The sequence below is a fragment of the Caenorhabditis briggsae genome (assembly GCF_000004555.2).
Source record: "Caenorhabditis briggsae complete genome, chrV, whole genome shotgun sequence".
Classification (NCBI taxonomy): domain Eukaryota; kingdom Metazoa; phylum Nematoda; class Chromadorea; order Rhabditida; family Rhabditidae; genus Caenorhabditis; species Caenorhabditis briggsae.
Window position 1 is genome coordinate 9602937 of NC_013488.2, and position 25069 is coordinate 9628005.

Sequence of the window (25069 nt, forward strand, 5' to 3'; positions counted from 1 at the left end):
ATTGCAAATGTGTGTGTTTTGAGGTGAAAAGAGGCAAAGAGTTTGAAAAATAAGGCCTTCGAGTTTATTGTTTTTCTAAACTTATCCTTATTATGATGAGAGCATTTGAAAACGTTTTAGTTAAACTAGATAAGGTTTTCCGGAAAAAACAAACACCTACGTGGATGTCTAGATCAAACTGAAGCATCATTAAAAGCTCCCCCCCATATATTCATATTTTCTTTATAAATTCAGTCGTCCGTCCAATTGAATTCATTCAATTCGAGGAGAGAAAAAGAAGAGGAAGGCGATGCAGTGTTATTGCAATGAGGATACCTCTCTTGGATCCGCCCCGGATGCTCCGGTCGTCCGAAGATGGACGGATTGCAGAAGAAATTTCCTTCATATGTATATACACTAGATTTTGAATATTAAAAAATCGGGAGGGAGAATTCGGGAGTGGAGCAGAGAGAATGAAAAAGAGATAGAAACAACGTTGCTTTTTTTCTGCAAACTTCTATATCTCTCATCTGAATAAGGAGGAGTTTCGGAGGCGGTTTGACCGAGATTTGAATTTCGTGAATTTGACGAATCAGGCGGAAATTGGAATGAACTTTTCCCTAGGTATTGGTCATACTTCATAGAAAATGAAGAAATGTGTGTGGAGTTTTTCAGAAAAAAGGAGAGACGTAAGTTAAGAAAAGGCGAGTTAAGAGAAGACGAAGCCGCGAAATTGACCAAATTTGAGTTGAGAGCTCCTCCTTTTTTTTTTCGAAAGATGCCTATCCGCTCATATTCAAAGAAATGTTTTTTCTTCAAATTAGAATCGTCAGATTGTGAAAAAATATGTAATGTTTTTATTTCCTAATGTCGTCGCATCGCCTTCTCATTCTCAGGTTTTTTGCCACATCGAACTAATTAGAGGAGAAAAAAGGCGGAAGATTTTTGAATGAATAAGAAAAATAGAGAAAAATGAGGAGCAACTTCTCGTTCTTCTGATAGGCAGCGTTGGGGTGTATGAGTGACGAAGACTCACAAATGCTCTAAGAGTCTTGAGAGAAGTTTTCCCACCAATTATGAAGAAGGGCTTTTGTGAGAAAGAGGAGTTATGAATAGAGAGAGAAAGAAGAGCTATGACGGTGAGAGATAATTGTAGTGGTCGTGGTGGTTGCTGGTGACTCTAGAAGTCAGAGAATTGGAAACACCAGAAAAAAGATTTTGGAAATTGTAATAGACTTGAAAATCTGCAGACAAAAAGGGGGACTTGCTCTTTGAGAATTTCTAAAAAGGACCGGAAATCGCAACACTCTTTTTTTTTGGTGGTCAGACGTCTTCAAAGTTTAACCAAAAGCTGGAATGAACAGAAGAAGGCGGGTTTAAGGCAAAAATATTTCGGCGAAAAGAATGAGGAAGTGTCATCTGATTTCCGGTGAAAATAAAAGTGCAAAAAGGGGAATCAGAAAAAGTTTGTCTATTTTGTTTTGTGTAAGTCATAAAAATGAGTTGTATGAACAAGATGGAGACATACTCGGCCGAGTGCGCAGGATAGAAAATTCCGCGTCGGCTCGGTGCTCTTCTCCACGCCTTCTTCTTCTTAGGCCTTCTTTTATTCTGACAATAAATGTGAGCTCTTCTTTTTTATTCGCCTCCTACTTTTCCACTCGCTTCTGCAACGACGACGGCGTCTGAAAAGAAGAAGAAGACGTCGATGACATCCTTCGTTCGGAGAAGAACGAACGCGGCGAGAAACGGCGAAAAAGAGGAGCGAAGAAGTATAGACATTTTTAATGAAAAACAAGATTTCAGCATAGCCCGGGGCGCCAAAAAAGAGGAATGAAAAGAGGTAAGTGGAGGAGAAATGGAGAAGTGGAGGGACCCATTTTTTCGGAAGGATCAAGTGAACTTTTGCTGCTGATGAACATTGAGTGAGCTTTTGAGATAAAGGAACACAACAATAAGAAGAAGTAGAAGAGAGATCTCGAGATAAGAAAAAAAACAACAAGAGGAAAACTATTCGTTTTGAAATACGAATTGATCGGTCGTCATGGAGGCTCGAAAATTATATTTTCTGGGACCACAGTTACCTAGTTTATTAATTAAAACAAAAACCATGAAAATTCAGATCTATTCTTTGTTCCTATTCTCTGTAACTCACAGTTGCTTGTGTCGAATAACAGATTCAATACTTCCTCTGGTCCAGATGTCTACAATTAAAAACCACCCCCAGCTACCAATAAAATCACATGAGACTATTTGTAAAATGGAGTCACCCACACAAGCACAAAAATTAGAGAGAACGTATTATCAACCCACTCTTTTCAGTCCAGTCTGATTCTGGAATTCAACGATCACACAACCGATGCATTCTATATTTATCAGTTGTCGTTTTTTTCCAGCCGATTTGCACGAAAGGGTGATGGGGACGGGTCGAAAAAAGGCTGCCGTCATAGTGAAAATGGTGAAAAATGTATGAAGAGGAGAGTTTTGAGTTGTGGAAGAAGATGTTTAGTGGATGAAGAAGAAGGAAAAGAAAACAACGCCTCCGCAACGTCACATTCAGAAACTTCCAGACAAAACTATTTGAGTTCAACTTTGTCTTGAAAATAAATTGCATTTTTTTGGAAATTCTAGAATTCTAGAGAGTGGGGATTCCTTGAAAAAATGTCAGACTATTTTTGAATCGAACTAAAAACATCAGGAAAGAAATAAGAGGCCGAAGAGACCTAATGAACCTAAATTTAGAATTTGATGGATGATTAGGGAAGAAATAATGAACCGGACAATTGTCTTACTTACTATCAAAAACAGAAAATATTATACAACGGAATGGAGGGAGGAGAGCAGTACCAAAACATGAACTCAACAGGTGCTTCCGATGGAAGAAAATGTCAACATCAATTCTCTGGATTGAAGTTGAAGATGATGGAGTAGAAGAAGAAGAAAAAGAAGAAGCACAGAAGAATTAGCAAATCTGTCGATTTCTTCTCTGTCGCCGCCACTTCAACTTCGGGGGAAGACGTCGACGACTCCGACGTGTTGAATAATTGACACCGTCAGTGAGAGGGGAATAATGGATAATGAAGAGAAAGTGTGAGTGCAAAATGAAAAAAAGTGTTGAAAGCAAACTTGTGATGTTTTTTTTACTTATGATGCCCTTAGACACTGGACTCTCTAAGTGCAGAATTGGTTATCTTCGACATGGGAATCGTTTGTTAGATGAGAGACTTTTTGGCAAGAAAGACTGACAAGTTAAAAAATTTATACTCCCAACTGGACCATTCATCAAATTTCTTTAGATACTCGAGTACTTCAAAGTTTTGGGTTTTTAGTTCTCAAAAGATCAAAAGTTATAAAGAAAAGTTTCAAAAGAAGATAGTCAAAAAGAAAAAATTGACTGAAAAAGCATAGGAATCAAGATTATAAATCCGGAAATTAAAATATTTTTAGGTTACGGTGGTTGTCGTCGTGGGACCTTCGGCCACGTCCACAGTCCAGATTTTTGTTCCGGCATAATGTGAGATCATTTTATTTAACCTGTATACACAATAAAGCACAACAAATCAAGGTGATCCTCGTTTCCTTCGAAGGAACTTTAACAATTCTGAGAACTGTTTGAATTGTCCATACCCTTCACAGCAAACCGAAAGAGAGATCTGCCCAAATAACCTAATTCCTCTAATAGAACTTCACCTTTTTTCCTGTAAAAGTTCCTATAAGAAATAGCAAATGAAGTCAATTGGAAACAAATATGTCACTGGCAAATACTTGACCAGTTCAGAGCAAATTAAGGTCAAAATGGAAGTGCGGATGTCATTTTAATATAGGAAAAATGAATTCCTCTTTTCTTTTAACTTCCAGAATAACATTCACATTGGCAAGTCGAGATTCCATTAGAAAAACAGACCCAAGAAAAAGGCACGAGAAAGGAAAAAAAACAGAATGTGTACTTTCAGATGTCTTCTGGCTTTCCGGATTTTTTTCGACTAGGGAATAGAAAAACTGAGACTAGGGAGTAAGTTCTCAAACATCAAAATCTTTTGAGTTGGCATTCCAAAACCACACAAAAAATATTCTTTTATTCTATCTTCCCACACCCTCGCAAGTCAGTGTGAAACCCAAAAAAGGGGATATTTTCAGACGACGGTCCTCAAACAGATTAGAAGAAAAACACATACATTACTCAACTCTAGGTGCTCTACGAGACAACCGAAAAAAAAATCATAAATTCATTCATTCTTCGTTGCGTTTTTTGGTTGGTTTGATTCAATGTACATATTTATAAAAGGTGTAAGTCGTCGTGTCGAGTGTGGTTGTAAACAAGTATGTGACAATAAAAAGAAAAAGAACTCTGTGGGAGAACAGAGATAAGACAAAAACTTTTGTGAATTTCAATTGGGACCCCACACGTTCACTCTCGATGGGAAAAAAACAAACAACTATTAGAATAGAAAAAAGAAGGAAGGATGGAATGGAATCCGTGCTCTGATCTCCGACCTAAGGTGATTCCAGGAACTGGTTTCGGATAAAAGACTATGAATAACGAGCAAGTGAGCAAAAAAATTATAGAAGCCGGGGGCAGAAAAAGAGGAGGAAAATTGGACCAAAACAAGAAACGGCTTATCTTGTCCAAAATATCAATTCAAGGATTTTTTGAAAATTTTGACAATGGTTTTACAAACTGAAATTCCGAAAACCTTTTTGTTTTTGAATTCCTGTTATAAAGTCTGGCTCATTCTACGGGGTTATTTCGAAATTATGTCATCGAAAATAACTTTTAAAAGTCTACCCTGAAAAAAATCGTGAGAATTTAGTTCTCTCCCGTCTCAAGTAAGCTTTGGAGTTCCGGAAAATTTCACCCTCCCGTCGCCTGGTCGGTTGAATCACCCGTTTTAAATTTTTGCGACGAAAAGTACGTTGCGCGTGCAATCACCGTGATATTGCGGGCAGGAAGAATAAGGCGAGTGTTTTCGGACGGTCCGCTCGAGATGGATAGCTTAGTCACAGGAATAAAACGTCTTGATTCTTGGTACCAAAATAGATGACACTAAAATAAATCAATGACGTTGGTTCATTCATAGCAAGCCTATTTTTTCTTGATGTTAATAATGAGAACATCGAAGAACTGAGAATTCCGTGATTTCGTGGTAAGCTCAAACGAGACAGAAATGGTGCTTGTTTATTTGAATGATCCTTCTTTCTCCACCTCCTACTTCAAAATCACCACTTCATTTTTTTACCCACCCACATCTTCAAATTTGTACTATGATTTCAGGAAGCTCAAGCTGTCTCAATATTTGTTTCATCTCCATCCCGTTTTTTCTCTCTATCCATTTACTGAATGATCTGGGCCAACAAAAATAAGAGAGAAAAAGGAAGAGTCCCCCTTTTCTCACCCAAAAATAGTAGTATCTGATGACGTTGGACCCTCAAAATAGCCACAAATATCCATACAGCCCATGAAGAAGAAAAAACAGCATGTGTGTTTGAGATTTGAGTTTTCTTTTTGCTTGCAGATAGAACGCCAGAAACCTTTCCTCTGATGAGTCAGTCAGATGGAAGAAAAGAACTGCCTAATCGAATCCCTAAAAACCCGTTACTGGTTAAAAAAAAGCAAAGAAAAACTTGAAGGGGCGCGCTTTCGCGGTAATAAAATAAATTTCGAGAAGAGGGTGGAAAAAACAAAATTAGAGTTGGGATATATTGTGAACGAAATCAACGAAATCTGAATCCTTTATACTCTAAAAACCACGGATCGGAATTACAGAAACCAGTTGGTCAAGGGAACATGAAAATCAAGAGTTACTTTCTCAGAATATTCAAGTATCTTATTCTTAAAAAACTAGAAAAAACTGGGAAACAGTGCATACGTGATTTTTTGAAAACGAAAATTTAGAGCATCAGATGACATGGGGCTAAACGTTGGCCGATTGGATGTGGGGATGTCTATACAAACACTTTATTGAAACCATTTCTTTTTCAAAAGGACACTTTCCCCCACCTCTGGGTTGACAATAGCTAAAATGTTCCAATTCGACCAAATTGACTCCAGGAAATACATAAAACCAAGCTTCGTGAGCCGTAAACTCAACATTTGGGTTCCAGTTGCGTGACTGAAAACAGAAAGGAACCTTTTTTCCCAACGATTTCCTTGTTCTTCTCACGGACCCATTAGCGTTGGGATCTTGAAGGATGAAAAAAAGAAAAAACCTCGAAGCAACACGAAAAGAAAAATTGAGCATTTAGTGGTGGTGGTTTTTGATCAGAAATCTTTTTTGGGAGAATAAGAAAAAAGAGTAACATTGAGAAAACATTTGAATGGTAGTTCACTGAAAAAGAAGAGAAAAAAGGGCGGAGTCTGATGGACAGGACTCAAAATTGGCTCAAATTTTCATGAGACAGTTATACTTTTGGTACTGACGGAGTGAAAATCAAAAAATCAAATTTGGCGAGGATTAGATTAAAAGACATGACGACGCAAACTTTGCTCAGATAATTTTTGTGTTTTTAAAGAAGGCTCAGAAACGGATAAAAAGAAGAAAAAAGAAAGAAAACGGAAAAGTCGAAAAGAGTCCGACAAGAAAATTTGAGAGAGTGAAAGCGCTCTATCGAATGATAGGCAGATTGTAACAGGAGACATGACAACTGACGTAGCTGGAAGGTTGAAAGAGCACATTCCCATCCCATCACATTTCATGAAAGAAATAAATAGAAGAAGAAAAGAGAGTTATTTGGAATCGATGAACCTGTGAATGGAATGATCAATGAGCGTCCGTCCGCGGGAGACACTAATGAAAATCAAAGCAATATAAATACTTTCACAAAAAAAATCTGAAGAAGTGAGCGGATATCTGGACGATAGAGAAAGAAAAGGAAACAGATAGAGAGAGGAAGTGAAGTTTGTTGCAGGATTATTTGCGCCTCAAGGATTTGGATGAGATGAATTTTTTCTGGGATGAAATCTCCTTAGGAAACCTTCTCTTTTTTTTAAGAAGGATAACTTATAATTTCATAAAATGTATAGTTCTCCACACTTCAGTAGCCGTTCTCAACTGTTATTTTGCCCTTCATAGCCTAACTATGTCTCCTAAAATTTTATGTAAAACCTGTAATACAAGCCCCCCCTCCCCCCGCTGTCATGTTTGAGCTCAATTATCTCAGTTTTTTATACAAGCTATTAAAAATATGACAACTGATAAAACATTTCTGATTGTATGATGAACAATTTATCAGTTGACAACTTTTTTATATTTTTGACAGGAACCTAAAAAAATTGGCTCAAAGTTAAAATTTAGGGAGCCCTTCTATTAAAGGTTTTACGGTAGTTATTTCAATTATTAATACTTTCATATAAAAAGGTAATTCTCATTCAAAATACATAAAAATCCATTCGTTTCACCGAAATTGAACAAGGTTTGAACAAAAACTATGTTTTATCAAAATCTGTCAACCTGTGGAACTTCCGAAATATTTATCACTAATAGTAAAAAGAAATGGAATTTTTCAAATTTCGGATTAAACGTTTTGAAGGTAGCCTTTCTATTTTTCCAAACCCCTCTCGGAGGGCCCTTCTATTAAAGAAGCCCTTCTAATACAGGTTCTACGCTAATTAGGGGGAAAAAATTGAATAATGAGAACTGTATTGATTTTCGAGAACCATGATGATTGATAAAGTTAACTTTGCTATTCCTATTATTTCTAATGTCTAGTTAAAGTAAAATCTTTCGAAATAATTGGACTAGAAACATCTACAGGTTATGGAGTATCTGTGAATGACATACTTTTAATGGTGTCATATACAGGGGTCCATCAACAACAAGTCCTCTCATCAGAAGACTCAGACGAAGAACCTAGAAGGGCTTCAGAAGACATCCAACGTGCTCTCCTGGTTAGTCACATTGAATCCATTTCCGGATGTATGTTTCGTGAAAGTGAACTCTGTCAATGTCGCACTTTTTTGCTTTTTGCTAAATGAGAGTGGAACGAAAACTTTTGTAGCAAAAGGAAACATAAAACATGTTGTTTGATCAGCAGGCGGGAAGAAAGACTGAAAGTACGAATGAAGGAAGGGAGGAAAGGACGATTGAGTGACATAGCACATCGATAATTGCTCCTAACTAAAAGAAGCCATTTGTGATGAGCACAATTAGAGTGAAAAAGACACAAAAAACTATTTTTTTTTTGGAAAAAAGAAACGAATGAGTGGATTACTCTTATATTCTAGGAAAGAAAAAGAGAAGTGGGATGAGAGAGTCCGGATGGATTAGGATGGGAAAACGAGAAATAGGTATAGTGAGAAGGGAAATGGAGATAATGGGATTAGCGGCTGTTTGGGGGGAAGAAAACAAGAAGACGTGGGATAAGAGCCAAAAGTTTCACTTTTTCCTGGCGCCGTTTTTTGCAAAAAATTTCGAAGCATTTTGCGAATTTCGCAAGTTAATAGAGTTATACAAAAAAGAAAAGAAGAGGGCTGCTCTTCCTAATAAGCTTTAATTTTGAAGCAAGGCGACGACCAATGACCGGATATAATCAGAATAATGAAGAACTGACGTGGGATTACCCATGCAAATTGGAGTTGAATAAAAGACCAACAACTTTAGTTCTTAATTTTTTGTTGATTAAAATACCACCTAGTTTTTGTACAAACACTTTCCGGGATTCTTACTTCAGATGATCAAAATCATTTCTTTCAATAGGTATAAGGAAGCCAATAAGTACCATAGAGTATCCATACTGAAAAAATTAAGGCCCAGCCTGCCCGAGCCGAGGCACTGAGACTCTTTAGGCTGTCCCGGCCGGGTGGGCCTGGGTTGTCCACATTGGAAGAAAATAAATTTCAGAAAATTTCTCAAATATTCTTCAGTGACACTTCGTTCTTGGCAAGCTTATAAATTGACTGAAAACTTGAAAAAGGGTTTCTGAAAAGCCGGGCCGGACTTTGAAAATTCAGAAAAAATCCCAGATCAGCCCGTTGCAAGTATGACAATATATTTCGATATCTTTTTGTACTTTGTATCCGACCTGACATGTTTCTTTAAACTTTTCGCTTTTTGAATCCCAGCAAAAAAAACAGTCTCTCACCTAATGTCTACCTCAGTTGTTCTGCCCAGTAAGTCCGATTCTCTAATTTTTTTCAAATATTTGCTCTGCCGCCAAAATGTGGCGTTAAATGCGATCCACTTCAAACGAACTCAATGTTTCTTTTCTATCATCACATACATCTCACACGGCAAATTGTCCAGTATACAATATGTTTGAGAAATAAGACAAGGAATTGAGGAATGTGTGAATGAGCGAAAAAAGTGCGAGAAATAAAAGAAGGTTGGTAAATTTTGAACAGAACATCATGGGACATCTGGTGAAACAATCAGAAAAAAGAAGAAGTTACAATAGATTTGTGTGTGTCGCAAGACTTCGGACTGAAGTGAGTGTATGTGTATGTCTATTCGGGTTTTTGGAAACCCATCAAATCTGCGTGCGAAAAACACAACACGACACTAAATTGGGTTGTGGGAGTGGCCGAGGAGCACCGCTACCACGATCATCATTAAGGCCAACACCATCACCCCAAAAACGTATTATTTTTCTGGGAACCCAGAAACGAAATAGAGTCTAACCACATTTTCAACAATGCAGAAGGTCACCGGACCAGAATGGTGTTCTTGGAAAAAAAAGGACTTCGTGTTTCCCATTTTTTTTACAAATGGGTGTTTTGTACCCAAAATATCGAATGAACCAATTAAATGAGAGAAGATAATATTTTGCAGGTTTCTACTTTGGAATCGGGTTAATTTCCGTACTGTTTTGAACAAGGAATTCCTGATAATTCTGATGGGAACCAACGGAGCGTGTTTCTCAATTTTAAAATGAGGATCTGAATCACTTCTAATTGTATTTCAATCAGAATACTTGAAATATGAAAATTAGTACCAACGATAATGGGTCAGTGATATTCCGTAAAATATAAAAAGAGTGATAATTTATCTTATCAGACAAGTCTATAACTGGACCACCGTAGAACCTGTAATAAAAGGGCCGGCAAGGTTGAACTCAATTATATCATTTCCTATACAAGATGTGAAAATGTGTCAACCGAAAAAAAAACCTGATATTATGATAAAGAGTTTAACAGTTAAGGATAAATTCTATTGCAGGTTTACGGTATATAAGCCCAGGCTCATTTTAAAACTGATAACATTCCAGGGAGTGAAACACAGGGTGAGTGTAGACAGTGGCTGTGGGAGTTCAAAAAAGAGAAACTGTGATTGATCAGAGTCTAACACGTTTTACCTTATGTTTGCACACTTGTTGTCGTCGGTTGAGAGATTGAAAGTAACGAAAGAAGGCTCGGATCACACTTCAGATTCTTGTACTTACATCTTATCGATCTGACTGCAAAACGGGAGAGAGAGAGAGAGAGAGAGAGAGAGAAAGGAAGAGAAAGATCCAGGAAAAGCAGCTCTACCCGACAAGAGAAACGCATGTTCGCACGTCAAGGTGTCGATTTCAGGTCCGCGATACCTAGAGGAGTAGAATTGGATATTGGATTGGGTGTGACGAAGGGCTAACGGCCGAAGGTTATACACAGTTAAGAGAAGAAGTCTAAAAGTTCATAAGGACCAGAAGAAGTTGAGCACACACACAGGAATAGAAGAAGAAGAAAAGGACCCATGGACTACGATCACTATGAATGAAGGGAGACGAGCTGGGATAAATCTCAGAAGAGCAGCAGATAAAACCGAAATAAAAAGCAAATACAAGACGGGAGGAATAGAGTGTGGGGCATCTTCGACGGCTTTCGCAAAGTGAAATTTGAGTAGACCGCCGCTTGTGGCTGCCGTGCTCCATCTCGGAGGGAACTTCTCATTCATTAGCCACCTCGAAAGAAATTGAAGAAAAAGTAGAAGGATTTTAGAATGAGAATAAGAAACTTTATGAATGATCCATAGAAACAGAAAAGCCCATTGGGAGCAATTATTCCAGAAAACGTCAGTTACGCCATTTTCGAGACCCATCAAAGAATATACGAAATTTTGAGGAAATTGGAAAAAAGAGATGAGGATCCCATTGTAACGAAAATGATCATCTTTTTTGATCCTCGAACATCATTCGTTTGAAATATATCCGTCCTATACATAATGCTGGTAAAAAATGAACATTCATGTGAATGAGAGCCAGAAGAATCCAGCTGTGGATCAAGCATCAGAGATAAAAAAGACACAGTTGAGGGATCGAAAAACAAGATTGTAGCTTTTGAAATTTACATAGCTTTTGAGAGTTACACTTTTTACCTGAAGTGTAAACCAGAATGATTTGAGACATGAGTGGTTTGAAAGCCAGTGAATCTGTTCTAGAGGATTAAAAGTTGGAGACAACAGCAGCACACTGTAGCGTTGTCTCCATGAATGTTTGAATGTCTCGGTCGTGTTTTGGTGGTCGGAAATAATTTTCGAAAGTTGACCATTGAGATTTTTAATAAATTCAAAAGTTGAGTGGGCACAAAAAAGTGGTATTGCCAGACATCAAAGTGTACCTGACATTGTTCCTTATTTTCAAGTGGGTGTGAATACGGGAAAGTTTTGAAATCATCATTGACTATTTATGATTTTGGTTCGATGAACAAGTGGGAAGTTTTGGAAAAAAAGATTTTTGAAGATCAGAGGTAAATATAGGAATCGAGATAAAAATCAAATTCTAAAATCTCTGGTTCTATTATTGTTATTACAGCTAAGAATTGATTGGATATACCAGAGCCGAAAAAAAAACTAAAGCTATAGTTTCTTTTAGTTGCTCCTGAAAATTTGCTGCATCAATGAGTAATATACCGTAAAACCTGTAATAGAAAGGCCCTCTAACTTTAAACTTTGAACCCAATTTATCTATAATTCTCTAAACAAAAGTTGACACATGTTTGATATTTTGTATAGGAGCCAAGAAGAATCAGGTCAAACTTGATAGGGTGGGGCTTTATATGTCAGGCTTTACGGTAGTATTGAAAACTCTGTCTGAAGCTCGTTAAGTCACCAAAGAAACGGATATTTCAGATCCCGTGAAACCTGTATTAGAAGGGTTCCCCAAACAGGCACTGAAAAATAGAAGGGCACCGGAAATAGTAGGACTCCACTCAAATTTACGAAGTTTTTCCGAATTTGCTCAATTAGGAATTTAGGAAAAAAATTACCGGAAAAATAGAAAGTCCCCTCTAATTGGCTCATGTAATAGGAGGGCCCTCGTTGTACGTTGAAACAATAGAAGATTGAAACAATAAAAGGTCCGACCCTTGTAATACAGATTTACGGAATTTCAATCAAATTGTTTTTTTTTCAAATCCTAAAAACAAGTATTAATAAATTATGCTCATGATTGCCCATATTTGTTTTTGTTCCTGCAAGAAAAAAAACCAAATCAATTCCTATGAAAGGTTCTTCTTCTCCCTTGCTCCTCTCATTCAGATTTTTTTGGTCCCAAAAAAATTTAGTGCCTCCACTCCATTACTTCTTTTCTCTCTAGCACCTATTTTCACAGCTTCCAAACGTTCTTCTCTATTCATACCTAAAATTCTAAAGTCATTCGAAATGCATAATAACGTTCTATGGTCCCCATGTGTTTTTTTCGTTTTTTAGTAACATATACTACAAAATTTGCATTTTGTTGTAAACATCCACATGTCTATAGTCTCTAATGATTCTCGAAGATATTCCGAATGGAAACCCGGTTTTCCTCATTTTGCCTAATTTTCTAATTTTGACACGCTGACCTCGTAAGACTCCCCAGAATTTTCACATGTGGGTGTGCCTTTTATAAATGCATTATTTCAATAAATTGAATTTAAAAGTGAGTTTCTTTTTGCTGTATTTTTCTTGTTTTTAATCGATTTTCCCCAAGACCTGATCCCCTGACCTAAATAGTTCCCGATTCTCTTTTCAGTGTTCAATTGGATTTCTATGCTATTGATTGTGTTTGGATTCATTTTTCTATGTTTTATAGTCGATATCTTCGAATATTTTTGGCTTTTCTATCAAAGAAGACGGGCGGTAAAGGAGATGGTGGATTTCGAAAGAATGATGGAACACGTGGCAGGTATAGGGGTATTTTAGTCGTGAGACATACATTTCATGTTGTTGTCTGGAATAGAGTATTTGGGTCTAGAAGTCTAGAAGTTATTTATGAGCTTGAGTGATGAAGAGGAGGAACTGGGAATTGATCGGAAGGAATACGTCAAGAAGCCTTGTTTTTCTGCGTTCCAAAAAACTTCAAAGTGCTCATGAACAATTTTGACTATGCTAGCTACTTGGTTTAGTCTTTGCTAATTTATCTTATACTGTCCCTTACTTGAAAAATATCAATGCCATGAGTGAGATTTAGAAAAGACAAAAGACATTTCTGCATAGATATCAATAACCAGAAAATATTTAAAATTAAAAAATAAATAAGGATCAATTTCAGGAGGCAGCTTCGTTGGAATGCCACTGTCACCAAATGAGCAAGTTCTTCGAGCCGTCTGCTACTGGTGAGGCTCCTCATATTTTCCGTGTTTCTTCTTCATTAAGAATCCTGTGAAGATTCAAATTTCTTAATTAGATTTGTTTTGTTCCAGCGACAAAGCAACATTCGCCCATCATCGTCTCCGCCGTGTTGATCCTCTGATGCCGATTCGATTTTCGACTGGAAACGACGAAGAGATTTCAGCAGTGGACGAAGGTGGGACAGTAGAAGAGTACTCCTTATGAACACTTTTTCCATGAACCTTTTTGCTCTTTTTGGCCTTTGAAAGTGTCTTTTGTCTTTGAATAATCAGTCAACATGCTCCACCATTTTGAGCAGCCACACTGACGACTTCTGATGAATAAGAAACGTGTTTTTCTTTGCTTCTGCATTGCTTCTACCAATTCCGGGGTCCCTTTTTCTTTGTTTTTTGACTCTTTTTCTGCTGGTTTGCTCTTCCTTAACTCTGGTTTCTATTCTAATCCGTTGTTCGGACGTCCTCTACTCCACTGTCGATATCATAGAGAAAAAAGGGGTTTGTCAACGAGAAACAGACAAAAAGTAATGATGCTGACGGAGTATGTCAATCATTGAAAGTCGACTACTACTCCAGCTCCATTTTTCTTTCATTCACAACTTTTTGTTTTGTGTCTTCTTCCACCTAAAAAAGTGCTTCTTCCACGCCGATCAGCATTCTAGATTAGCCTATGCATACAAGTGTACGTATGTTCCTGAGATTTTGACGTCGTTGCGTTTTCTATTCTGGTTTCTTCGTTGTGCATACTTTTTTCAATATATTTCGATGGCGTTGAGTGCAACTCTTCATTGTTCTCTTTTTGGTCCGAATAGAGGGTGCTAAACTCTTTTTTCATTTCTTCTTACATTCCAATGACCTTAAAACTTTTTCCTCGTTTTTTTCCTTCTGCAGTTCGGGTACATCGATCAAAAATTAGAGAAATTCCAAAAAAAAATCGGATTGATTACTCAAGAACTTTTTGTTTAGATGAGCTTTTTTTTACTGGAGCTCCAAAAAGTTTCATATCTGGAGAAAAATCTTGCTCTGAACGCTGACTAAACTAAAGTTCAGTTTGAACTTTTCAGAGTTCCTTTTCAGGGGTTTTCGTTCAAAATCGAAAATCATGTACCATTTTATAATAAAAAAAGTTTCCGATTTTTCATGAATTTGATGGTATTTGGTGAATGAACTCTTTTTACAAGAGTCTTGTTTTAGCCTTCTTCCATCCGCCAATTTTATACAGTAAACTCTGAAATACACGGGCCCTCACACTCTCAAGTTTGGATTAATTTTTTCTTGGCTCCTATGCAAGATATCAAAAAAGTATCAACGGATGAAATGTTCGTGATACTAAGATAAACAAATTATCAGGTGGCAACTTTTTTATATCTTTGACAGGAATCGAGAAAAATTGGTTCAAAATTATAGATTAGAGGGTCCTTCTTTTACAGGTTTTATAGCGTCTTATATAGTGCTACAAATTGAAGCTTATTATTCTCATAGTTTGAAAAATGCTTTACTCCCAATACTAATAATAGAAATGTCTCTCGTAACAACTTCTTGAAACAAAATATATCCCGGTCACTACGATTGTTCCCTTGAATCCTATCAATTGTTTCCGGGTCTTGTATGTCCGCATCGATGATAAATGTCCATTTCCTGACTTTTCCCCTTGATTTCTGTGCTCTAATTTTTTCTCGTTCATGACCAGCGGGTCATTTTAGGTACACAGCCCAATGTTTTCAGTTTCCACTACCTTCTCCAATATTCATTAGAACACTGAAAAAAGTAAGAATACGAGAGGATGAAGGTGAAGGTGGAGGAGTGACGGATTGATATCGAAAAATGCATTTTCAATGAAAAAAGGGTGTTGATTGAAGAGGTGGGCGGCGTTTTGCAAGAAGGATCGGTGACCGATGGGACACTCTCACCGTCCAAAACCTCTTTCATTTTCGGATACCAATCGTCGAAAAGTGTTGAGCACAGAGTAACAAGTGGAATACAGCTCTTTGCCTAATTTGCCCCCCGAAAAACCGACTCGTGCTCCTTTGCCCCATATACTCCCCCCACCCCCGTTTTCTCTCTTAAAAGACGACAATGGACTCCTCAAAACAATTTTGGTCAGGAAAACAGAAAAATGCGTGTTTGCCCTCTCCTATAGTGAAGTTTAATAGGTTCGTCTCGAAACAAACTACTAGAATGACCTGTGGCTTCTCCCTTTCCGATTTTTTTTTCACTTCCTCATCGCTTTTTACAACTTTTTTTTGCTCAGTGTGGGTCCCATACCACCCACCGTCTCTCTTGTCTCCTACTTTTACCATATGCTTCAGAGCTCGGATTTGTTTTTTGTTTTTTAGTCACGAACAACGAAGGTTTTTTTACGAAACTGAGAATAGTATGACAGGTAAACGTAGAATGGTTAATTCTGAAATTGAAAAGAATTCTAACTAGAACCAAAGACAAAAGATAAATTATATTTATGCAAATTCCAGTGTCTCATAATAGCTCTGAAAGAGGAGGACCAGAAGAAGACCGAGTCATAGTCTCATTTTGTTTTTTTGTTCCTGAAGGATCAACCCTCGGGTTTTTTCTTCACGTCAAGATGTTTGTATGGGATCCTTCACTCAGCTGGTCGAGGAGACAGGACAACTGTTCCAAAATGTTGTCCCCCCATAACTTGCTGAACCCCCATAACTTATATTTTGTCACTTTTTCTGAAAAACCTATCTTCTTGAGATATGATATTACCGGTAAGATTTGTAGGAGAAAATAGAGCTAATTCTGAAATATGAAACAGGAGAGAGAGAATAAAACACATTTTCAGGGAGGAGTGAAACAATTGGCTCTCAGGCAATTTGTCGCTCTTTGCCCATCTCTTTCAGGAATCACAGCTCAATATATTTTCTCTTTTCCCACCTACTTCATGTTCGTTGTTTCTATCATCATCTCTTATCTTATCTTATGTCTCATATACCTCCTTTTTTCATTTTTTTTTTCGATCCGTTTGTCGGTGAGGACAAGCAGTCAGCTGAACAAATGTACAACAGGTTGTGTCACCTTCATCAAGGCCAAGTCTCCTGATGCTTGAGGTGTTTCTAAGTGCTCCGTATACTTAGAAATAGGTTCTTCGCAATAGAACTACCGTAATACATAAACTTCTGGTCTGTGGATATCTTCTCTAAAATTTTTAAAGTTTAGATAATCTTAAACTATCTGAAATTAATTCTCTGCTCTGAAACTTTGACGAAAAATTTCCAAAGATTTTCGATAATACCCGAAAGAGAGTTGAGTTGAAATTCGATAGACCGATTAATCGTAGAGAATTTCAAATTAATGAACCCGATTTTCTTTTTTTTTCAGCTGAACCTTCTGCCCAGACATCGTAAAACTAGAATTTATAGAACATTCAATGCAATTAAATTTTGCTTTAATAGCTTGCTCCGCGTTCATAACCTCATATCCATTCCGTCCATTAATAAAACTCCAGGAAACAAAAACTACCTGGAACAACACACAACAACTATTTTTGTTGATGTCTCATCCTTTCCAAACTTTTCAAATATTCCGAAATCCTCCTACGTTTTTTTCCACTTTCCATTTTTATATCTCCTACCATTTTTAGCGAATTGCAAGCACTTACTTCTTCTTCCACCTACGAAGAGCAACCAGAAGAGAGGAGGACCCATCCATCTCTCGTCTCCAAAGGTTCTTATGAACATTGGAGCACGGTCCAACGAGCACGACGACCCTATAGTTGAGGATTGAAGAGGTGGGGGGAAATAACAAAAAAAAAGAAGAGCCAACGACGACACATACCTGAAGGACATCTTCTATTCTATATTTTCAGCTATTAGTCAGTTTATGAGTCCCGTTTCTATTGCTATTGTTGTTTTTGTTGTGTATAGAAACGAAATGGAAAAACAACAAATTATACAAAAATGTGTCAGAAGGCAGAGAGAGAGAGAGAGAGAGAGAGAGAGAGAGAGAGACAGAGAAAACCTCCGAAGGACCACCCCAAAAATAGGAAAGCAGAAAAAAGTGAGAGTGAGGTTTCGTTTTCAGAACAGAACCACTAAACCGACAGGAGAGAGTAAAAGAAAGCAACTGAAAAATTAAAATTCTCTTCTCTAGTCACTTCTATTATTTTCCTTATTTCCATTCGTCTTATTTCCTAAATTTTCAGCATCCATTGTTTTCAAAAAAGGCCCCTACTTTTTGGCCCGGCCGACGACGACGACAACGACACAAACACCCTTTAATTTTATTCTGAACGCCTAAACTGCCAAGATGTTCATTCACAACGTTTTTATACTTGTCACAGGTGAGCTTTTTTAGGACTAGAAATTCTCCGAAAAGTTTGATTGTTCCAAACCCAACGTTCGGCTGACCAGAACACAAAGATTCGCTCATCATCAGCCATCAGATGTTAATTTACAACAAGAAAGAGTCTCCGCATTCTTTTCTTTTTTGAGGACCTCTGGACATTGCAACAACAAAAAGTAGTAGAAGTGGTAGTAGTACACACCATTTCTTCTTTTTTCATTTCCTTGAAAAGTGTGGTAGGGTACGAGAAAACCGGGAGCAAACGATGCTAATCTTAGTGACAGCCACATGATGAATTTTCAATTGGGCTAAAAGCCAGAACTTTCTTTTTCAAACTTCCAAGGTTGGTTAGCGTAAAGTGAACAAGAAACGCTTGTAAAAATAGCACATGTGGAGACTGCTTCGAGAAGACTCTTTGGTTTTAAGACCTGAAATGAATTTCAGTATCGGTATGCATTGCCGCAGAGCCACCAGTGCCAACGCAAATCAGATTGGTTCATGATCTACTCGACAACTACGACAAAAAAGCGAAGCCAATGTGGGATAACTCTAAACCAATAAATGTGTCTTTTTCGATGGATCTCTATCAGATTTTGGAGCTCAACGAGCCACAACAATATATTTTGCTCAACGCCTGGATTATAGAGGTACGAATGGTTCCAGAAGGCAGAAAATTTGCAGACCTTGGCGATGTTGCTAAATACACTTTTTTAAACAAATGCAATTTGCTCGAAATTGCTAAATTACCAATTGACCTTCGAAAAAGCATCACTAATTGATTTTCACCCAAAATAGCTCTGTGGATGGCTGGCACGGAGTCTGACTCCGAATTTTTTGATTAGATAACCTCTAGGATTTAGTAGGTCAGGAAATGACGCGTGATCTTCGGGTGCACATTGAAAAAAAACGAGCGGAAATCTATGCATACAAGGTGTTCACCAATTTTCGGTTGATAGAGCAATGCGCGAGCAAGTGGAAGTTTGTTGAGAAATGTGCAAAGAATATAGAAGAATAAGTAAAAAAAAAACGGAGAAATACCTCTTTTTTATTCGTCTCTACGTTTTTTAGCGATGGTTCGACGAGTTTCTCTACTGGAATCCAGACGATTATGAGAATATAACGGAGCTTCGTTTGCCGTATGATTCCATTTGGTTACCAGACACCACACTTTACAATTCTCTGGTGATGAAAGACGATGACACGAGACGACTTCTAAATGCAAAGCTTACGACGGACACTCAAAGAAGGGCTGCACTGATCGAGTTGCTCTATCCAACGATCTACAAGTTCTCATGTCTTTTAGACTTGCGATTCTTCCCATTCGACGTCCAAGTACGTTTTTTTCACCGAACAAAAAAGTTTCCAATTAGCGAGTAAACTTTGCGAAAGCTAAAAAAAACTAAACTCATTAACTTTGCGAGACCAAAAAAAGTACGAAAAATGTTCTTGTAGGTCTGCACAATGACTTTCTCCTCTTGGACTTATGACCAAAAAGGAATCGACTATTTCCCATATTCCGATAAAATTGGAACATCAAACTATTTGGAAAACGAAGGATGGTACATTTTGCAGACGAAAAGTGAGAATAGCTAGAGCCTAAGCTGTTGACACATGTGATCTATTTTTCAGTCAAGAGGCGAGAAGTGAAATACGCATGTTGTCCGAATAACTACACGTTACTGCAGTTGACGTTGTATCTTCGAAGAAAACCGCTCTTCTATCTTGTCAATTTGATTATCCCAACATCCATCATCACACTTATCGCTATTGTCGGATTCTTCACGTGAGTCTCAAGCTCTGAAATTTGATCTGACCTGACTATTGATCTGAAAAAAAAAGACAAAAAGTGTTAATTTCCACTTTCCAGAACATCATCTGCTTCTGGAATGAGAGAAGAAAAAGTGTCCCTTGGTATCACGACACTTCTCTCAATGTCCATTTTGATGTTGATGGTATCGGATCAAATGCCTACTACATCTACATTTATTCCTCTTATTGGATGGTTTATTCTGGCAATGATAATAGTGATTTCTCTTGGAACAGTAGTCTCTTCTGTCATTATTGCCATCCAAAAACGAGGAAGTCTTGGAGAGCGAATGTCCAAGAGAGCGCTCAAGTAAGTGCATTCTTTCCTTTTCCATTGTTTTTTTGCTCAACTCATTTTATCCGTTTCACTTAACATATTCCCTTTTCTATTCTTAGATTTGCCAAAGTCCTTGCCTGGTTCACATGCACATCACTACCTCCCCATGTGGAGAAAGAACATATGATGGAAGCGTTCGACGCACCAACGCCTTCAGTAGAAGTGCGTCCAATACAACTCGCTAGTGTCAAAGAATCCGTTCGGAACAAATGGGTCAGTGGAGCTCGTCGAGCTACACAACGAGGCAACAGTGGTCTGGCTCTGATCTCAGACAAAAGCACGGATCCACTCATTCATCTATCACCCAGCGCTCATCAACAAGGTACATAACCATGATATCTGGTCGAGGATTTAATTATATCTTCAGATGAATCCATTTCTCCATCTGCGCCACCAGTCCCATCCACATCTCCTCTTCCACCACCACAAACTCCTGGACCAGCTGATGACGTGGTTTCTGTAGCTTCAGAGCTATCATCTAAATTCTTGATGAGCAGAATGCGTCCAAAGTCACAGAAGGAGAACACATTTGCGGCCATGCAGAGTGAGTTTCATTTCAAAAGAGTAACTTTTTGTGGCGATTTTTGGCCTTTCGAACCGAGGTTCTAATCCTTCGATTCGTCAAAAAAGAAAAGTTGCCAAATTTTCTTTTCCTTTTCCATTTTCACTGTCAATAGTACAACGTCTTATTTCTTGTAGAAACTGGATTAAGTCGAAGCTCTTTCAGACAAGGTAGGTCTCGTCGTAAAGTAATCTCTTCTTATTCTATCAATTGGTTCTCATCACCTTTTCTATTTATAATTTTGATTCTTCAGTTAATTAGTATATCTCTTTATTGTCATTATGTGAAGACTCATCGGAGAGTAATGTATCACTAGAATTCACATTATGACATGTCCGAAGTCCCATGTATACCATTTATTTCAGATAACTAAAAACTCCGATTTCAGGTTCGATCAAAGCCAATCGTCAATTGGCAGTTGCTGAGTTCGAGTGGCTGGCTACTGTAGTCGAGAGGACATGCTTTGTCATTTTCGTTGTTGCTTTCCTCATAATCACTTTCGGAATCAATTTCATCGGATTCGTGCATTGGCATCAGGCTGGTGTTGAATTCGGCGGATGAACATTTCTATTCGTTTTTCTAAATCTGAACACTCTTTCCTTTCGGTTTGCTATTCTATCCCAAACAAATGACGCGGTTCCTGATAATCTCTTTTTCTCTTTCCTATTCCATTTCCATTTTTTCGTTTTCCTGCTTTTTTTACTCAATTCACATTTGCTTTCACTGTCTGTATTTTTAGAAAATAATCATGTTCTTTTTTCTCTCTTACTTCTCTTTGGCTTGAGCTTCATTCATTTTTTCTCTTCATTTCCTCCGATTTTTCAAAAAAACGATCCACTCCTCTAACGAATAAATTATTCCTCTGGCTTCCCATTTTTCCACCAATTATTTGTTTTTTCCAGTGTCATTCTCACTGTATTTTATATCTCCTATTCACTTTGATTCATTTTTAAATTTTATTTTCTAACACATTTTCCAGGTTACATGAGAAGATGACGTTAAATCTAACCATTCTGATAGTCTTGCTGACATCAGTAGCAGCCAACAAAACGTCACATTCGCTCAATGCAACCTTGAAAACTTTCGGTAAGTTTTCCAGAACAATCTTCTCGAAACATTGGCACTTTTTAGACCCACGATTACTTAACTCGACGGCTGATCGAGACATAGCAATGCAGAATGTTCCTTTGATCCGTCTAACCAGGCATCTTCTGTCTCCGGAGAGATATGATGTCCGAGTCAGACCAATTCTTGATCACAAGAAATCCCTCAAAGTGCACATCAGCATATCCCTCTATCAGATTATAGAAGTGGTGAGTGAACTGCTCAACAGCTTTTGAAAAAAATAGCTCAACAGTTTCTTAAAATTTTATTTAGGATGAACCTTCACAAAATATCAAACTGAATGTTTGGATGATTCAAAAGTGGAAGGACGAGTATCTCGACTGGAATCCGAATGAATTTGGAATGATAACTCCACCATCATTCCATTCCATCATCTCTGGATTCCTGACACATACCTCTACAACAGCGTAAAAATGAGTCGAGATGAAACAGAAAGATACATGAATATCCAAGTGACTTCAAACTATTGGAAGGGAGAAAAGGGATCTGAACTTTCTTTCCTCTATCCTGCAATATACACAATCACATGCAGATTGAACATTCGATTCTTTCCATACGACAGACAGAACTGTACACTGACCATTTCGAGTTGGACGAATTCAAAATCTGCGCTCGATTACTACGCAGATCCACAAGTCAGCATGCAATCATTCATTCCCAACGAAGAATGGCAGGTGAAGTCATTCGAAATTCATAGACACGAGGTTTGTTTTCTAAGGAACATTTGAAACAAAAAACCAATCAAATCTATCAATTTCAGTACAAATACGCATGTTGTGCCGAGCCATGGGTGATCCTTCAAGCTTCATTGGTTATTCAAAGAAAACCGCTTTACTACCTCGTAAACCTCATTATTCCAACATCCATCATTACTCTTGTGGCTATCACTGGATTCTTCACTCCGGCCTCTACAGATGATGATAGAACAGAAAAGATTAATTTGGGTATCACAACGCTTCTAGCAATGTCTATCTTGATGTTAATGGTGTCTGATCAAATGCCCACCACAAGTGAATTCGTTCCACTCATCGCTTGGTTTTACCTCTCCATTATTATCATCATTTCTATTGGAACTTTTTTGACAAGTGTGGTTTTGTCTGTGCAAGGACGTCGTCAATACGGAAGGAATCCGCCGCAATTCATCCGTTACATCTTCTTCGTTATTCTTCCACAAGTTCTCCTTCTTAACGTTCCTCCACCACTTCAGACCCTTTGGGGTGAGCTCGATGATGACCCATTGAATGTTCGACGACGAAAGAAGTCTCAGCTCCTCACCAGAAACATTCACAACGGATCAACTAAAATGCAATCACCAATGTAAAAAAATACTCCGTAATTCAGTTTGAATGAATTTTTTTCAGGTCAACACTACGTGTGCCTCCATCTGCTGGAAGCGTTTCTGATAAGCGCCAATCCTTCCAAATGATTGATGTTACATCTCCAAACTCTCCGAACACCGCAAGATCTCGTGCACCTTCTCTTGCTCCGTCTACAGCCAAAGCTACGATGTGGGAGGGTACTATGTCGGCCCTTGCAGGTAAAAAATCTGAAAAATTGATTGAAAAACAAAACTTTGTTAAGGAACAAATACACAACTGCGGAGAACTTCAAATGTTTTCAATAAAGAAGTGGATGAAATGCGAAGAAAACGACAATGCTCTCTGGAGTGGGAGTTCTTGGCTACCGTACTTGATCGGTTAGTATATTCCAGTAATGAAATATTTCAAAACATATAATTTGAAATTTGCAGGTTCCTTCTAATAGTATTCGTCGGAGCAGTTCTGATTGTCACCTCTGGTCTGATCCTTGTCGGAAGAATGGCCCAATACAGTTATGATCATCCTGATGACCAATTCTTCCATGTCTAAATCTCTTCTTATTTTTTATCTTTCCTCTCATTTCCACCTCTCATTTCTCTCCGAATTTCTCGAATAACTATGCGACGAATACCGGTAATTTGCTTGCTATCTGGTTTTTAATTTTGACAGATTTCTATGGCTTTGATTAAGATTTCTATTTGATCTGACAATGAATAAATTTTTAATTCTTAAAACATAAATACTCAGGTAATTCTGGGGAGGTTGGGGCCTAATCGGAGCTGATGTGGGAGTTACCCGTGAAGTTTGGGAGTTACCCAATCGAAACGGGAGTTACTCATGTTATTTGGGAGTTACCCAGACGATATGGGAGTTACCCGTTATGGGGACTATGTGGGGGCAAAACAGGGAATGCTGAATTTCAGGCTCTCCTTTCTTACAAGCGGGGGCTATAGTGAGTGGGGATTCCCCTGTCGACTGGAAAGAGGGGAACGGGAGGTAGATGGGGGCTAAATGGGGAGCGCCAACAGAGTGTACTGGCACCAGCGGATCCTCGATGACGAAAATTTTGTTCTAAGTTTTTTTGTGATGATTTGTCTTACTATAACCAATATTCTTCTTTCTCCGTACCCGAAGCGTTCACGAAGGTAAACGAAAAAGGAACTTGTGAGTGATCTTCCTTGTTTCTATCGAAAGTTATTTCATTTATTCAGGACTGATACAAAAAAAGGAGAAAGACAACGATGGTGAAAAAAAGGATCGTATGACTCCAGAAAAAGATTAATGAATCACGGAGAGAAAAATTGAGAATGTAAGTGTCATGAAAGGTTGTTCCCCATATAATCTCCATTTTCCAGCGAACTTAGCAAAAAATTGGACAGGATACTGACCGACTACTCCAACGAAAGATAATTTCTCCCCTTTCAATTCCAGCTCCATCTTTTGATTTTTACTGGCTGTTTGTATTTCTTCACAATATTATGTTCTTTATTCTGCTGTTCATCTAGAGTAGTATACATATTATCAAAGACTGTTTTGCGTTTCTGTGTAATTAATAAACTTGGTTTTGAAAAGCCAATGTCGTTTGGAAATCGGGGGCAAAATGGGGGAGAAATGGGGCTGATGTGGGGCCTATATGGGGATTTCCACCGTGCGCCGCCGACTGCCCAAACGGGCGTTACCCGTCGAAAAGGCATNATGATAAGATGCATAAATAAAGAACGAGAGAGAAATTAAGTGTACTGTTTTTTTTCAACAAATTCTGAATTACCAGTTATTTTTTATCGAATGAGATGAGCATTCTCTTGACTGTTTTCATAATTGTCTTTTCTTTGACTTGCGAAGAAAAATATAAATTACTCACTTTTACCCCAATTGAAAGTAAGACTGGTTTTCCAACTGGGTCGGCGATATACTTGTATGTGTACATAATTAGTAAGATATGGGTCAATCGGATTGGCGCCTTCCTACATTAGAAGCTGAAGACTATTCAAAACAATAACAATCATTACATTCGATTCTTGATAATGGCGAGTTATATTGTTACTGATTTCTTTACTTATATATTTTCCAGATTCTTTTATTTCTAGCTTGCTTTGCTCATTCAATTCTTTCTGCTCCAG

At 37.9% G+C, this 25069-nt stretch overlaps 3 protein-coding genes across 3 annotated transcripts; all 3 read left to right on the forward strand.

Annotated features, from left to right (window-relative positions):
- Nucleotides 1-13326: 13326 nt before the first annotated feature.
- Nucleotides 13327-13706, forward strand: CBG27059 (the record flags this gene model as incomplete). The annotated part of the gene is made up of 3 exons (XM_045237524.1): nucleotides 13327-13330; nucleotides 13423-13486; nucleotides 13574-13706. The coding sequence occupies 3 exons, from the start codon at nucleotides 13327-13329 to the stop codon at nucleotides 13704-13706; spliced, it is 201 nt and encodes a 66-aa protein (XP_045100610.1).
- A 4058-nt stretch (nucleotides 13707-17764) lies between these two features.
- Cbr-des-2 lies at nucleotides 17765-21066 on the forward strand (the record flags this gene model as incomplete). Its single annotated transcript, XM_002636473.1, has 9 exons — nucleotides 17765-17798; nucleotides 18245-18447; nucleotides 18869-19132; nucleotides 19253-19379; nucleotides 19430-19583; nucleotides 19668-19916; nucleotides 20003-20265; nucleotides 20311-20487; nucleotides 20894-21066. The coding sequence occupies 9 exons, from the start codon at nucleotides 17765-17767 to the stop codon at nucleotides 21064-21066; spliced, it is 1644 nt and encodes a 547-aa protein (XP_002636519.1).
- Nucleotides 21067-21497: 431 nt separating this feature from the next.
- Cbr-deg-3 lies at nucleotides 21498-23498 on the forward strand (the record flags this gene model as incomplete). Its single annotated transcript, XM_045237525.1, has 8 exons — nucleotides 21498-21591; nucleotides 21637-21818; nucleotides 21883-22037; nucleotides 22163-22334; nucleotides 22391-22947; nucleotides 22992-23167; nucleotides 23212-23326; nucleotides 23381-23498. The coding sequence occupies 8 exons, from the start codon at nucleotides 21498-21500 to the stop codon at nucleotides 23496-23498; spliced, it is 1569 nt and encodes a 522-aa protein (XP_045097817.1).
- Between the last annotated feature and the right edge of the window lie 1571 nt (nucleotides 23499-25069).